Below are 17,671 nucleotides of genomic sequence, written 5' to 3' on the forward strand. Positions count from 1 at the left end.
TGGATATGAGGGTCCGTTTCTGGGTCTGAAAACTTGTCAGAGCTTAAGTCTCAAAGCTTAAGTCTCAAAGGATTAACATTCCCTGGCAACATTTTTTGCTGATGTTTTTTTTAATGTAAGATGTTCGTCATAAATCTACTGTTCTCGTGAAATACATGTACATGTAAATCACTGCACTCAACGGTTTTAAAACCATTGGACCCTTTCGGTAAACAGTATTGTCCAAGGCCCACACTTCGTGTATCACAACTTCTATTGAATTGAATTGAATTGAATTGAATTGAATTGAATTGAATGGTTTATTCGTCAAGTATATATATAACAAATAAACCTGTGAAAATTTAGGCTCAATCCGTCATCGGAGTCGGGAGAAAACAACGGGAAAACCCACCCTTGTATCCGCGCGTTTCGCCGTGTCATGACATGTGTTTAAAATAAATCCGTAATTCTCGCTATCGAGAATTGATATTGGTTTACTGTTTCCTCAAAAAGTAAAGCATTTTATGGAATAATATTTCAAGAGAAGTCTTTCACCACTACCTTCTGTAAACCCTGTAAGTTATTTGTAAATCTGTGAACTTTTTTTGTTTTCTCTGTACCGAAAGGGTCCATCCAATGGCTTTAACAGAAATTTGTTTGGTCCCTCAGACATGCCTGTTGTGCATACGGCAAAATGTTCATCTGAATTAAGAGCTACTAGTGTACTGCAGTATGCCTTATCTGCATTAGCGCAACACATGCACAAAATGTTTGCATGATGAACTGTGTTTGAAGTTTGCAGAACAGTGTTTATGTTGAGAACTGAACTTGTTCACAACAATTGCTGATTCATGAGAACTATGTGACGTCCAAAACCTTGAATGCCCAGCCAAACATCAATTTTGGACTTTTTCAATAAATCTCCAGCTTTTAATAATAACAATAATTTAATTTCGCAACGCACTTCAGACGCATTGGTACTCAGAAGTTCTAATCAAATAATTACACAAACATGTAATACATGTAGCACAGACATCTAAAGAAAACAGGAATCATATTAATAAATCATATCATATTTTTTTATATTTTTAACACTGACAACTTCATACCTGAGGTAGTCTTAACTGACGAAGTGGGTAACTTCGTACGAGACAACGGCCCGTTTTCCTGACCCCCCTTCTGCATATCAGGATCACTGAAAGCTCTGGATGGTGGCGCTTGTATTGAGTTCTGACTGCTCCTCGCTGACCGTGGGAGAGTCGTGGAATACTTGAGGTCTAATTTACCGGTGCTACGATTAGTGTTGATCCTTCTGGAGTCTTCCTTGGCCTGTATGACCGGGTTGGCGTATTGCGTCTTACGGTTGACATGACTGGAGAGGAAGACATGAGCAACAATATTAATATTATATATTCTTAAAAAGCGCATTAAATCAAAAAATAATCTTAATGCACTTTACATAATTATCACAAATCCTGGTAATCAATTAAAACAACGATGGATTAAAATACATTAATTTAATGTCGTGGAGTTTACGGCTTGTTGCAATAAGAGACTCTTTGGTACATCTAATTAATAAGAAAACGGGGCGCAATTTCATACCTGTTTTGAGCGGAATTATGTGCTTACGGCGCCTTTACAGAATGTAATTCTATGGGCCTTAAGTACAGATTCCAAATCAAGCAGGGCCATGAAATTGGGTGCAGGGGCCAATTTTATTGACCTGCTTAAGCTCCAAATGCTTGAGCATTAATCCGTTATCCTGCAAGCATTACCAGAAAGAACATTCCTTCTTGACACCCTCAACTTTCGAATAACCATCACACTCCAAATCACAGCGGAGTTCTTCAACCTCCTTGCTCAACATCCTCAACTCGGAGCGGAATACCTCAAAGACTGCATCCAACCTCGTCAAGGATTCTCCCAGTGATGAGATTCTGATGTCTGTCCTCCGTACACTTTCAACGATGTGACCTCGTAGAGTCTGACCCATCTCGGCCAGACGGACAGACACAGAGCTGGTGAAACGGTCAAGTTGACTACCCGTGTCCATGGCCAACTTGCGTTTAGTTGATTTGGTAAACATTTTATTCTGATGGTCGGTCAAAGCTGTTTCTTTTCATTGTTTCATTTTGGACCAAGAATGTCCATGATTGGTTCATTGAAACAAGCATTACCATAGGTTGATAACTCAAGCTCATACTATTACTTGGAATTAGTAATGACGAGACCATATACTCTTTTACCCAACAGGTTACAAGAAATAAACTTCCACTATTTTCTACACTTTCGATAAGTCAAATTTTGAGCTCAATGACTGGTCGATTGAACGGAGTAAACAGCTCTGATCGTGTTTGATTGGTTACAGAAACAATCAACAACATTTGATTGGTCGATGATCAGACAAACAAACTAGGGAATGAGTTGATGTACATCCAGTGAGCTGTTGGTGGTTCACATCATGTGGAGTCAAAACCAGAACGACGATTCTTTGAGCCAATCAATTTAAGGTCAAGAGAAGGTACTAAGTCAAAGTAATTCTACACATCCTGGCAGTCCAGGTAAGTGCTTCAATTGCAGTCACAATATCACATCAGTATTTCCCTGAATGATCCAGCAGCCGATTCCACGAAAGGCTATCTTCAGTTAGAACGAGTAACTCGTTATTTATGGTTCAATGCAACCTAACATCTTACGGAATACGGAACATCTTACAAATTACAGAACTTAAATTCCAAAGATTAATCCCAAGTTAGGAAGAGTTGTGTGAAATCGAAAGGCAGTTTAATACCACACAGTGTAGACGCTCATCCAATGAATCATCTTAAAATCCCACCGTCAGCGTTCCTTAAAAACAGGGAGAGACTGCAAGGAATCCACAGCGCAGATCAACCCTTATATATACTTTCAAATGTTCCTTTTCCCACACAACTGGGAAATCAAACTGAAAGTGAACGCTTGCGAAACATTTCCCTTCCTTAATCAGATGCTTATACATACATAAATACAGGAAGTAGAAATTTAATTGAATGATACCCAGTTTCCAATTGTCAGAGAAGCGTTTCTGAAAAGAAAACCATACCCCAATGATGGGGGGGGGGGGGGACAAATTGAGAGCCTTAAAGCCATTGGACACTTTCGGTAAACAGTATTGTCCAAGGCCCACGCTTTCTGTATCACAACTTCTATATAAAATAACAAACCTGTGGAAATTTGGGCTCAATTGGTCATCGGAGTCGGGAGAAAATAACAGGAAAACCCACCCTTGTTTCCACACGTTTTGCAGTGTCATGACATGTGTTTAAAATACATCCGGAATTCTCGATATCGAGAATTGATATTCTTTTAATGTTTTCTCAAAAAGTAAAAAAAATTCTTGGAATAATATTTCAACAGAAGTCTTTCACCATTACCTTCTGTAAACCCTGTAAGATATTTGTAAATCTGTGACCGTTTAAAAAAATTATGTTCCAAAAGTGTCCAATGGCTTTAAGCAACAAAATAGATGAATGTACGTACTCAATGAAATAAGTTCCATACTGAGGGTCGTCGATCTTCTCCCAGCCATAAGGAAGTTCTGCAATGAATAATCATGAAAAGACAACATTAAAAATAGCATCAAATTGTCTCTACTTACAATACATCAATTACTCAAGCCCATAATCCTGTTCATGTGACGCAAAACACTGTAGTATAAGCCACTCTGCTTCATACCAGCTGCCTCCACTGATTACCAGGGCCCAATTTTATAGAGGTGCTTTAGCAGAAAATAATGCTTAACAAGTTCCTGCTAAGCACAAATGAGCAGGATACCAGTCACAAATTGTAATTGTGACATGGTACTTTGGCTGGTAACCTTATTCTGGTAAGCATAATGTTGTTGTGCTAAGCTACTTTTTGTGCTTAAGCAGCTCTATAAAATTGGGCCCAGATGCTCATAGGAGTCGCATTGAGCTAATTTTTCTTAGTTAGTTTTTCTTAGCTAGTTTTGCAATAATAAGCCATTTTCAAGCTTGTGACTTAAAAAAAAAAGACAATGTTTTTTTTATTCAAGCCTAACTCGTTATGGCTAATTGGGAATTGGCCTTAACACATTCTTCATAGTATAAGGTCTTTTCAGATGAAATACTTTTGAACAATGAAATGTTTTGACTTTTGTCAACATTGCATTACAACAAATATTCTCTGTTCAACAACTAAGCGATCATACATTTGAAATGTGACCTCATCACTGCTTGATGAAGTTACATTTCAAAATGCATGAGAGCCAGATAAGCAAAAACTTAGGCTTTAGGCTTGCAGCAGATACGCAGGTGTGTGGCGCAATAAATTACCAGTAGAGTACAAGTAAACCAATACCTACATGTATGTTGTGAATTGAAAGTAAAAGCAGTCATACAGTCGCTACAACTATTTCCCTGGTTCAATGGTAATTTACCCTAAAAACTCCCAATTGTGAACTAAACTTGACGCTAACTTGACCAAAATAATGTTATGCATCAAATGGGGCCCTAATTCTAATAAAAATCCAATTAAAAAAAAAAAAACAGTTCCTAATTAATTTCCAGGGCTAATTTTAAAGGAAATTACAAAAGTATTATTGACTCTCAACAGCTTCTTCCCTCAAAGCATCACCCACAAGGGACCTGCTGAATGAATATAATTAGATTTTTAAATGGAGTTCTAAAATATCTGTAAAGAGTGGCTCCAAGGTAAAATTTGGTTCTGTGATCCACTCATTTTCCAATGGAAAGAAGCTTGTAATTTGTTCCCCATTTTCATGGGGGCTCTATCTACATGTACATGTGTTGAACAATGAGTGCCTCACACAACTGAATTTGAAATTAAAGCCCCTCTTCAAATGTTGAACAGTTTATGAGATGAAATCTAAACATGCTCTGCTCCCTTCAAGTGGAGCACAGATTCTGTCAGACACGCAGGTTGGTGAAAGCACGGAGGGGCTAGCTCCATGGTGAAAGCCACCTTCATGGTGAAAGGATATTTTGGTGCAGGGTGGAGGTGAGGTGCATTAAGACAAGATGACTTTATTTAAGAAATGTTTGTCCGTACCAGGGTGCATCTCAGTGAAAGAATCGGGAATTTGTCGAGGTCAGTACTCACAGGCACTTTAGCAACAAATCATGGAGTATTAGCACTAGACAATTTGAAAGAGATCTTACTCAAAAATAATGAACAATTCAGCTCAACAAAACAACAACGAAAACCTACAAAATGCACATGTATGTATGCAAAGCTTATGATCAGATCAATCTCTAATTTACATACTTCTTGACAGATTTGACTTTTTGAGTTTCAGGGGTACATGTACACACAGCATGCGCTTCATGAGTATTGCATTTAATGAGTTTCATGAGTATTATACAATACAAAACAAGTTTCACGAGTATTAACACAATACAGCATGAGTTTTACAAGTAACTACAGCATGAGTATTACAGTATGCAAATGAGGTAGAAATGACAAGTCAATGGTGGCGCTACACGACTTCTTGATACAGATCGTCGTTGCGTGCCGAAGGCCAATATACACTCGTGAATACCAACCCTGCTCGTTTGAGTGACAGTTATCATGAGAGTAGTGAGTATTACACAATTCAAAATGAGCTTTATGAGTAATTCCAGAATGAGTTTCATGAGTATTTCATTGTACAGCATGCAAATGAGGTACATAGAAATGACAAGTCAGCGATGGAAGACACATGACTTTCTGATGCAGGTTGTAGATGTATGCAGAGGCCAAAATAATACTTGTGAATGCAAACCCTGTTTCGTAAAGTATTACACACAATTCAAAATGAGTTTTACAAATAACTACAGCATGAGTTTCATGAGTATTACAGCATGCAAATGAGGTAGGAATAACAAATCAGCAATGGCGGTACATGACTTTTTGATACAGGTTGTCGTTGCATGCAGAGGCCAAAATAATACTTGTTAAAACAAACCATGCTTGTTTGAGTGACAGTTACCCTGGGTTTCATGAGTTTTACACGATACAGTATGAGTTTAACAAGTAACTACAGCATGAGTTTCATGAGTATTACAGCATGCAAATGAGGTAGGAATGACAAGTCAGCCGTCGATTTCACCAAACTCTTCCTAACTTGGGATTAATCTTTGGACTTATGACAAGTTAAGTTCCGTATCCATAGACGTTAGGACGCATTGAACCCATCCTAAGTTAGGACTAGTTACTCATCCTAACTCGAGATTAATCCAAGTGTTTGGTGAAATCGGCTGCAGGTACATGTACATGACTTTTTGATACATGAGGATGTTTACGACGTCGTTGCATGCAGAGGCCAAAATAATACTCGTGAATACAAACCCTGCTTGTTTGAGTGACAGTTATCATGAGGATAGTGCTCACCGTCGTCTTCACAGTCTACCAGCTCCTTGGCTGGTTTCTGCTCCAGACGGGGGTCTAGCCATTGGGTCGTCTCGGTCACATGACTGAAAGGGTGGGAATGGATTGGGTGAGATTGGAGGGGGGAGGGGGAACGAAAAGAGAGGGACGAAAAAGAATAAAAAGAAATGAAAATAAAAGTATTTCATTTTACTTATTAACAGGGGCAGAGAATCGTACATTTCCGAAAAGATGCACTTTAGTTTAAGGTTCCTTCCCTCAAAAAAACTCAAAATAGTAATAATAATAGCGCCTTTCACACCCGCAGGGCGTTCTAAAGTGCTTCACATTATTACCCCTGGTCACTGGGCCTTATTTCACTCATTATAAACCATCTTCGCTCCTGTACACCAGTTTGCAAAATAAAATGTGAAACAAATAATGAAATGAAAACAACTTATGCAATTAATTTTCTGAAATAAACTTTGAATGTACATGTATCTGCAGCAAATGTTGTATTACTTGACACACTGAACAGTATCAGAGCAAAAAAAAAAACATTGTACAGCACTTACAAAATTGACTTTTGCTTTTGATGTTTATTTTCTCAACATTAAATATGTATCAGATACCTAATGAGCTGTATAAAAAAGCTAATCAAATTATGAAATTGTACCAACTGCAGGAGGACTGTCCAAACTATACCTGGGAATCATAAAAAACGTACTTGGGATAGGCCCAAGTTGGGATAGGCCCAAATTGGGATAGTTCCAATTTGGATAGGCCCTTTTCGAATGCACTGCTTTGCAGGAAGTATGAACCAGGCTTTATTGTTGTATTTTACAATAAAGGAAGATAGTTAAATGTGCACACATACTTGATGAAGTACATATCTCCCTGGTCAGTGAAAGCAATCTCCCAATCCTTTGGCAAGTCTCCCAGCTCCTCCTCAGCCTTCCCGATCTCCTCTCGTCTCCTCTGCTCTTCCTCGTCCAAGGGGTCAGAGTTCAACGTGGTGGCCTCGATCGTGGACTTGTTCCTCTGTCTCTTGCCCGGGGCGGAGGGCTTGGCTCCTGGCCGATGGGTGCTCTTCTTGGGGCTTGTGCTGGATGAGTTATTCTGTTGGTGTTGAGGTGGGGGTGGTGGGGACGATGACGATGATGTGGGCGACTGTGCAGGGGGTGACTTAGCGGGAGGTTTGGGCGTGCCGTAATGATTACCTGTTGGCAAAAAAAACAAAAAACAAAAAAAACTTATAAATAAACAAACTCTATCTGTATTCTATACAGAGCTCCTAGACCTTTCCGCACAATACCCATTGTGCAAGTGCTAACTGTTGAATGAGGTGCATGCTGGTCTAGCAAGAAATCAAACTTGATCAGTAGACCAGCATGCGCCAAACGCGCCCATACCAAGTATTTGCGATACGGTCTATGCACATGGCGTCATTTGAGTAGGGCGCCCTCGAAAAGCAATCAAAGAAAGGCAACCTCATTGGCTCATCCTGTGCACAGCGTGTACATAATGCGCACTTCCATTGTTACATCATCAGTTTACCTCTAAGATGGCGACCAGATGACGACCACGCAGAAAAAGGAGGCTGTTTCTTCGATCTTAAACATTACTCCATTATAAATAAACCTTCAATATTCACTGGCCTAACTCCATCCACCAGACTTCAAAAGAAGACAAAAACAGAATGTAAGCAGAATATTGCTGAAGAATCACTGTTGAATAATGCCAAAGAATTACAGTAGATTAATGCTGCAGAATAATGCTGATGGAAGGGGCAAACCAAGCTTCATTATAAGACCCAGGTCTAGGTTAACGATGGATCTAGCTATTGATTTCTCCATCCACTAGACTTCAAAAGCAGACAAACACAATGTCAGCAGAATAATGCCACAGAATAATGCCGTAGAATAATGCTGACGGAAGGGGCATACTAGGATTCATTATTAGATCCCGGTCTGGGTTAACAATGGACCTAGCTGTGTCTTCCTCCATCCACTAGACTTCAAAAGTAGCTTGGCAGGCAAACAGAATGTAAGCAGAAGAATGCCGCAGAATTGGAAGTGGCATACCAGGCTTCATTATAAGATCCAGATCTGGGCTTATAATGGACCTACCAAAATCTTTCTTCAATCAACACTTATCACTGAGAAAATAGAATGACCTGTTGCAAACAACTTACCAACCAAAAGGGCCTGATGCAAAAAATAGTTTAATGGACTGGCGTTTCGAAACCTCGCAGAGTCTTTCTCGAAGGCTAAATGACAACACAACAAACATGAACAGGTAACACTACAATCTGAATAAATGATTTCACCTGTAGACTTCAATCATTCCATCCCTGTCCTGTGCTCCATGAAGAGCCTGCAAACCAACAGGAGTGACACCAGTGCAAGTTCAGGAAGTAATGATCCTTTAAATTCCCTCAGGGACGATGAAGACACCTTTCTCCACCATCTCAATCACAATCACTTCCTCAACGAACGTAAAAAGTTCTCTGGTCATTGTGTCACACACAATGTTACCAGAGAGCTTATCCCGCTTAACTTCACCATCATGCACAACAACAAACACACCAACACACCCAGTCCAGAATAGTTAGCTTTAAGTGAACATAAATACATGAATGGATTTAAAGGCAGTGGACACTATTGGTAATTACTCAATAACGAGTAATAGGGAGAGGTTGGTAGTATAAAACATTGTGAGAAACGGGTACCTTATGTAGTTTTCGAGAAAGAAGTAATTTTCCACAAATTTGATTTATAGACCTCAGATTTAGAATTTGAGGTCTCGAAATCAACCATCTAAACGCACACAACTTCGTGTGACAAGGGTGTTTTTTCTTCCATTGACGACCAATTGAGCTCAAATTTTCACAGGTTTGTTATTTGATGCATGTTGAGATACACCAAGTGAGAAGACTGGTCTTTGACAATTACCAATTGTGTCCAGTGCCTTTAAAGATGATGAAGTACATTGTACGTGGTCACAGGTATGTAAACTGAACTCATATTATTTAACCAGGGCCCAATTTTATAGAGCTGCTTAAAACCAAAAAAAAATAGCTTACAAGTTTTCTGCTAAGCAAAGATAAACAGGTACCAATCACAAATGTGTCGTGGTATTTTGTGCATCCTGTGCACAGTGTGTACATAATGCGCACTTCCATTGTTACATCATCAGTTTACCTCTAAGATGGCGACCAGATGACAACCACGCAGAGGGTCTATTACAATACAAAAGAAGGCTGTTTCTTCAATCTTATTTTGGCTTGTAATCTTTTTCTGGTACACATAACTATTGTGTCTCGCTGGTTTTTTTTTTTTGTGCTACAGGTAGGGTCATTATTTGATTTTGACTGTGAATTTTTTTTAATTTCTACGGAAAGCATAGATTGTGTTATAGAGATGGTCATGGTAGTTTGAAGCATCCTGCAAAATTATTCGGTGCGAAATGCCCCCATTGATTGTTTAATCAATAAAAACAAACAAATTGGAGAAACGATTCGTGAAAGAAATTTTTACTCAGATTTCTAAGGATTACTGGCTGTTCCTGAATGCAGTGACCAGAGATGTGGTTGGTACCCGATGTCACCTCGTTAAAAAATAGTTGTGGATTTTACATTCTTGCGCAAATACCGTGCAAGGTTATTGCTATTTTCTTAACAAGTAGACACTGTAGTCAGCTACAACTTGTACAGGTGACTACTAATAACTTTCTTCATAATTTTACATTTAAATCAGCACATTGACCATGTTTACAACACCAAAAAGATGTCACAGGTCTCATTAAAAATAATCGTGGATTTGAGGTTCTTGTGCAAATACCGTGAAAGTAGGCCTGGGCGAATTATTCGAATATCCGGTTAATGGCGAAAAGGTTTTCCTATCCGTAACCGCGAATGCCTTTTTTTTTCTTAACCGGATATCCGCATAGGGCGCGAATACCTATTTATAAACCGGATAGTTCTGTAATTACAACCAAGTAACCGGATATTCTTAAATATCCGAATATCCGCGGACGTCGGGCGACAACTGATATGAATGTTTTGTCTGAATCCTTATGAAATTTCTATTAAGACAGCATAAAACAGCATAAATTAAGTATTTAACTATGCTCACCTCCGTGAAGAGTTAAAACAATGACATTTCCGACGTATTTTGTTCAAAGATTACAAAAGTTTTCCTTCACGTAGAGTCACTCACGATCAAAAGAAAAAGCAAATCGCCATCTTTAAATTAGAGTGACACTGTCTAAAACTAATATCAATCCGCCCATAAGATCTCATTCACAAACGAACAGTGCCTCTAGCGGCAAAAAAATATTTTTTTAATATATATATATATAGCGGCAAAAAAAAACTATTTGAATATCCGGTTAATTTTGGATAGTTGGCCAGCGGTATCCGAATAACAAAATTTCACTATTCGCCCAGCACTACGTGAAAGGTTTTAGCTATTTTCTCAACAAGTAGACACTGTCAGCTAAAACTTTCACAGATGACAACTAATAACTTTCTTCCTAATTTTACCTTCTAATCAGCACATTGACTATGTTGTTAACACCAAAACAATTACCCTACCTCTAAGCAGCTGTACGATTTGAGGCCCAGGCCACAATATGCGGCCATTGACACTTGCGCTATCATCTTTAAGCCCACTTAATGATGCAAGGCAAGGACATTTCCTTATTAGACATACATGAAAAAGCCTCCATCAAAATCCCCCATGAAAGTAATATGACGGTACTTCATTGCACTGAGCAATAATCACAACTCAAGGTTTACTACATGTATTTTTATTTTGTTGGTTTTAAAAGCAATTTTATTTTTGCTGTTGCAGACTCCCTCACCAGCCAACAGGTCTTAAAAGCAGTGGACACTATTGGTAATTACTCAAAATAATTATTAGCATAAAACCTTACTCGGTAACGAGTAATGGGGAGAGGTTGTTGTATAAAACATTGTGAGAAATGGCCCCCTCTGATGTGATGTAGTTTCTGAGAAAGAAGTAACTTTCCATGAATTTGATTTCGAGACCTCAGATTAAAAAATTTGAGGTCTCGAAATCAAGCACCTGAAAGCACACAACTTCATGTGACAAGAGTAATTTTTTCTTTTCTTTCATTATTATCTCACAACTTCAACAACCAATTGAGCTTGAATTTTCACAAGTTTGTTATTTTATGCATACATGTATGTTGTGATACACCAAGTGAGAAGACTGGTCTTTGACAAATACCAATAGTGTCCAGTGTCTTTTTTAAGTATAAATGCAAAAAATACATGTGACCTGACATTTTGACCCAATTTGGGTGAACATTTTTCCAAACCATATTAATTCAAAGGGAATATTTTCTAAAAAAAAAAATAAGAAAACACTGTTTCACTTAAGGGTTGAACTGCCAACCTTTGCATCTTGCAATATCAGGGAGAGTCGAATGAAAAACAATCAGTGAGATATTTATAATGACGTTCAACATACATGTATCAGAGAAAAAGTTTTCATAATCACTAACACTGTAACAGGGAGATTGTCAATTTTGTTCATCACAACTTGGAAAGAATAATTTATTTTTCAGGGAACTACAGAATCAGTAAGAGTTGGCCGCCTCCAGATACATACTCAGAATTCCCCTTCCCCGAATCCCAGTCTTGAAAACTAAAGCCAAGGAGAACACTGCATTGTATTCGACAATTCAAGGCTACCCAAACCATTGTTTCGGGACAAATGCAACAAATGAATAAAACACTCCAATCTAACTTTGACCATGGTAAAGATACCAGTATGTCTCACTCTCCATGAGGCATTAAACATAAAACCCAGTCATGAAAGGTCAAATACATGTACATTACAACCTGTACATGAGACACCAACCTCTTTGCAATCGTTAAACTTCAATACGAGGATGAACGCTGTCGATTGTTTCCAAATCTACAGCTGTTGAAATGATCTGTGCATTGTGTACATGAACACATTATACAAACACACCCAATATTACACCACTGTTGTTCAAATGTAAAGGTTCTCTACAGGATTGGTTGGTAGAGCTGACAAAATAGTCGCAGACAGTGTTCATGTTTTGCGTGATCATAAGTACATGAAACAATGCCTGTAACACTCTAGGCTTAAAGGGTGTATGTACTTTTTTTTTGACAAAAAACACAATGTCCACAGATTTACACTAAACTTACACAGTTTGAAGATAATGATAGTAGAAAGCTTCCCTGAAAATATTACGTGCTGAGGCGCTGTAGTTTTGGGGAAATGAGTAAAACAATGTCATGAAAATAATTTTTGTCTCATGAGACGAAAATTATAAGCATTTACAAACGTATTTTAATGACATTGTTTTACCCATTTCTCTAAAACTAAAGCACCTTAGTAAGTAATATTTGAAGGGAAGCTTTCCACTATCATTATCTTCAAACCCTGGAAGTTTAATGTAAATCTATGGACATTTTGAAAAAGTACCCAAATCCTTGAATCCATAGTATGAGGAGGAGAGGGTAGTGAAAAACCATGCACAATTAACAGAATGTAAACACACTGTCCTTAATTTTGGGTGCAACAGCCTAACTCAGCTGTTGTGTTTTCTACATGTAGGTTTACATACACTATAGAGCCTACAGTTGTGACTTTCCGGAGGGAAATTTGTTCACAGAAAAAATTAATCGTTTTAGTATGAACTTTATAATCAGTCAGATTTTCAGACTTAAAATAAACAATTTGCGTTGTTGTCCTTACCAATCCTGTGACTACCCCTAAGCCAGTCGGCATGGACAGTTGAGAAGTTCATCACCCCATCGAAAAAAGACAAGAATTAATCAACATCATTCACAAAGAAGCCGCCAACAAATTGCAACAAGGTTTTTGTTGTAGAAGTTTTGATCCAGCCTTGTCCCGTCACCTTAAAACAAGACCAGTATTATGAGCATTCCATCAGACCATCAGACCAGTCCACACAAAGGAATTTTTCCCCAGACAGCTTGGTTTACCCTAGAACACACTCCTCACCACAGGGAGCTTTCTGACTCCCTCTGGACAGATCAAGATGTCAAGTTACTTGTGGTTTTAATAGTGCAAAAGAACACATTGTATGGGGTTTCCACAAGGTCGAACCATTAATTTCTCTGGGGGCCATTCTGAGCAATCAATGCATACAAGTTTCAATTCCTTTTTACAAGTTTATTTTGACCCACCCATCCTATACCCTCACACTTTAAATAAAGGCATTAGACACCTTAAGTATAGTCAAAGACCAGTGTTATCACCAGGTGTATCCCAACAAATGCGTATAATAAAAAGTCTGTAAAAATTTGGACTCAATTGGTCATTGAGTTTTCAAGAAAATGAGATGACTGTGGAACAGTGTCCCTCTTCACATTCAAAAGGCCCCATCACCTGAATTAAAGCCATTGGACACTTTCGGTAAACAGTATTGTCCCAAGGCCCACATTTCATGTATCACAACTTATACATAAAATAACAAACCTATGAAAATTTAGGCTCAAATGGTCATCGGAGTCGGGAGAAAATAACGTGAAAACCCACCCTTGTTTCCTCCATTTCGCCGTGTCATGACAAGTGTATACTATAAATCCGTAATTCTCGATATAGAGAATTGATATTGTTTTAATGTTTTCTCAAAAAGTAAAGCATTTCATGAAATACTATTTCAAGAGAAGTCTTTCACCATTACCTTCTGTAAACCCTGTAAGTTATTTGTAAATCTGTGGACTTTTAATTGTTTTTCTGTTCCGAAACTGTCCAATGGCTTTAAAGCCAAGCTGCGTTATCCCTTGAAATATCTTTGCTCAGTTGCTAGTTTGAATTTAGTCAGTTTGTACAATGCTTCAAACCTACTCGATAGGTGCATTACAAATATCATTATTCTTCCTAATTATTATGACACATAATTTAAAATTTCAGCTGGGAAGTTTATGTTTCACTCGCATGAAGAAAAAAGGACATTGGCTTTGTATTGACTCTACTCTCATACATGTAATATTGAGGAAAAATAATATTGAGGAAAAATAATATCTTAATTTATGTAGGCTTTCATTTTATTTAATGCATTTGGGTAATACAAACAGTAAATGGAAAATTGTTACTTGTAAACAAGTATTTTTGTCCCCTGACAACCAATATAAAAATAAAAAAACTTTAATGGGTCAGTTAATTTATAGCAATTATAAATCCTTTGAGTGTTGTTTGTCGGCCTCGCCCCCAGACCTGACTGTTTCACATTTCTCAGAGCAGTTCCAGAGTTCCAAATCTGTACAAACAAATCAGACTCAACTTGACAACCATTTCCCATTAGCAGTTATTTTTACTTCTCCTCTGAGACGTTGCCGACAAAAGGGTAGGAGTGGGGGGGGAGGGAGGGGGAGTTGGGAGGGAAATCACTGTCTTTACTTTCTCCGTTTTCTCCCTTACCATCAAACACTCCACTTTCCAAAAGATGTCCGCTTTTCTCTAACGCCATGAACTCATCCACCGAGAGGAATTTATAGTCCACCCCATCGGTCTCACCGTCTCTAGGAGTCCTAGTTGTGCCTGCAAAGGGGAGAGAAGAAAAAAAAGACAAAATCGATCATCACATTTACCTTCTTCTTCATGTTGTCTTTTTTTTTTTACCTGAATTTGTTTCTTGCTAGTAAACAAAACACTAGCTGATTTTCTTTGACAAATGATACTTTTTTACAGGTGTTATATAGAACTGGTAGAGCTGACTAAAACGTCGCTGACAGTGATTTTGGTGATTCAACTTCATACATGAAATAACAAACATGGGAAAATTGTGGCTTAATCTATTGTGGGAGTCAGAAAAAAATAAAGAAAAATTACGCACAATTTTCAGCATGTTAACACATTGTCCTTAATTTGGGTTGTAACAACCGAAATCAGACCCGTTACATTTTTTTTTACTTTTTTTTTTTTTAGAAACAGTTCTTAATAATAAACTTCAATTCAGAGGGAAATATCTCACCACAAACAAAGAAATGGTTTGACATGTAGCATGAACATCATTATCAGTAAGCTTTCAGACTTGAACATTGATGTTTGTTTTTCCCTAACAAATCCTGTATAATACCTTTAAATCTATTTTTGAAATTGCTGATGGACCAATTTCAATTTTGTGAAGTGTAATATCAATTTTAAAAACAGTAAATCATTTTGCGGAGGAATACAGACCAATTCCTTCAGTTGATTTCAATCATCAATTACCAACATGACCATTGGCAATGGAGTGTAACATTCCAGAGTCAGAACACAAGAGTTTATCAAATCCTATCCAGGGTTCTCCCCAGGATTTTTCAAAACTGTGGAAACATTTTGGAAGTGCGGCCAAAAAACAAGGACCTCAGAAAGTTGTCTACTCCACTTGGTGTTTATTTGGGTTTTAAATGCCCTAAAGAGCATTATTTATGGAGCATTATTAATGGTTTTATCTTGATGGTTTTTATGAAGAAGTAATATACATGTAAACAATTTCAAATTATTATTATAATTTGTTATGTACATGGTAGGCCTAAATGGTTGAATGGTTTTTGTAGCTGATTTCAATATAATGTTGTCATTGACCTGTTCAACCGCCACTTTTTCACTTGGTAAAACCCAAACTAACTAATTTATTTGAGTAAAACTCGATACACAACTTTTGGTCATTGAAAAAATTGCCATCCATTTCACTTTTATGGCAATTGTGGATAAGCCCAGGGTTTTGTTAGAATCAGTCGCAGTTGTTTATATAAAATACTGATGTAAATTGGAAGCTGAATCACTTTGATCTCATCTGAAGCGACATAACTCAATGTCTCACAAAAACATGTTTCACAGAGCTTTCTCTTTCAACGCAACCCCTGACATTCTCAGGAAATCACTTATTGTGTAAAAAAAAAAAAAAAAAACTATTCTGTGTTCTAAACAAGATACTTGGACATTTTCAGTGACATCTGAATCTATAGAGTATACATGGTATAAGGAAACAAACAGTTCAGTGCCTCAAAGAACAGAAGTTCTTAACGACTCCTCAAAGAAAAACAACGCTTGTGGGAGTAGCCACTCAATTTATCATGACAAATCAATTGGGACGACTACGGTGCACTGAGAGGACTATAAATAGCTCACTTTTGGGGGAAAAAACACACCAGCACGGAACACGTCAACGTGGTTACAGCAGATTGAAGTAGTTAGCAAACAGCAATGTCACCGGAGACCCTAGGAAGGCCCTCTCCGTGTGATTTTACAGTCGTTAGAGAAAGCGGATTCCAGAGTTTAAGCTAGCATTACACGTCCGCTGTTGATTCGTTAATTTATAACAAATCTCCTTAACGGATCTGTCAATTCTAAACTAATTACATGCATTTCCAGGGAAGGATTTCGTCTAGCAACTTTGCATAGCAATAATGTTTTGACTGACATGTTTTGTGCACACTGAATGCTAATGTTGAGTAGCAGAATGATGATTTTTTAGTCGCAACTGATACAATTTGCATAGCATTTTGCTCTGCTATATATACACTGGAAATCATTCACTGATTTCTGTAGTTAACCAGCAAACTTCAACAATCCAAAATCTTGAAAAGCTTCGCAAAATGTTGCAGTTTTTAATGAATTATGATAAAGGTTGCATAAGTACTGAAAGTAATGCTAGATTGTAAATTTAAAGCACTGAACACTATTTGTAATTACTCAAATTAACTGTTAGCATAAAAACTTACTTCGTAACGAGCAATGGAGAGCTGTTGATAGTATAAAACATTGTGAGAAACAAGCTCCCTCTGAAGTAACGCAGTTTTCGAGAAAGTGGTTATTTCTCACTCAAATAACAAAAGACTTCAGCTGAAGCCTTTTATTACGGCTCTAAAAGCACACAAAGTAATGCAATAAGGGTGATTTTCTGTCATTATTCTCTTGAATATTCAGTGAGCAATTGAGCCCAAATTTTCACAGAGTCTTTACTTTATGCATTTGACAAATAATTATTAAAAGAGTAAAGTGTCTTTAATGTTGACAGAGCTTCTGCATCAGCAGGCAAACGGGATTGTGTGGGGATTTACTCACAACAAAGTGTCACCAGAACTTACTTTCAAACTCACTGACCGTACCCGGGGGTTAAACAGGATTGAACTCCTGACAAAAGCCGTTTTTAAACTGTAAATATGAAGGTGGGAAACCTAAATAAAAGGAATATTACACTGAACTTCAGGTGACCCACAAAAAAATGAATAGGATCAAAATGAACTTTTGTTGGTAAATATAATAACTATTTTGAATAAGTTTCTAAAGTGAATAGAACAGGCTGT

General features: G+C 37.7%; 1 protein-coding gene across 1 annotated transcript in view; it reads right to left on the minus strand.

The window, feature by feature from the left end:
- Window positions 1-17,671, minus strand: part of LOC117304051 (membrane-associated guanylate kinase, WW and PDZ domain-containing protein 1-like) — a 77,418-nt gene that overhangs the window by 32,871 nt on the left and 26,876 nt on the right. The window contains exons 4-8 of the mRNA XM_033788537.1: window positions 14,799-14,918; window positions 7,223-7,565; window positions 6,328-6,452; window positions 3,499-3,556; window positions 1,089-1,351 (exon numbers count right to left, since the gene is read on the minus strand). Of these exons, the coding sequence (XP_033644428.1) occupies window positions 1,089-1,351; window positions 3,499-3,556; window positions 6,328-6,452; window positions 7,223-7,565; window positions 14,799-14,918 (909 nt within the window). The remainder of the gene's footprint in view (window positions 1-1,088; window positions 1,352-3,498; window positions 3,557-6,327; window positions 6,453-7,222; window positions 7,566-14,798; window positions 14,919-17,671) is intronic.

The sequence above is a fragment of the Asterias rubens genome, chromosome 2 (assembly GCF_902459465.1).
Source record: "Asterias rubens chromosome 2, eAstRub1.3, whole genome shotgun sequence".
In the NCBI taxonomy this organism is placed as follows: domain Eukaryota; kingdom Metazoa; phylum Echinodermata; class Asteroidea; order Forcipulatida; family Asteriidae; genus Asterias; species Asterias rubens.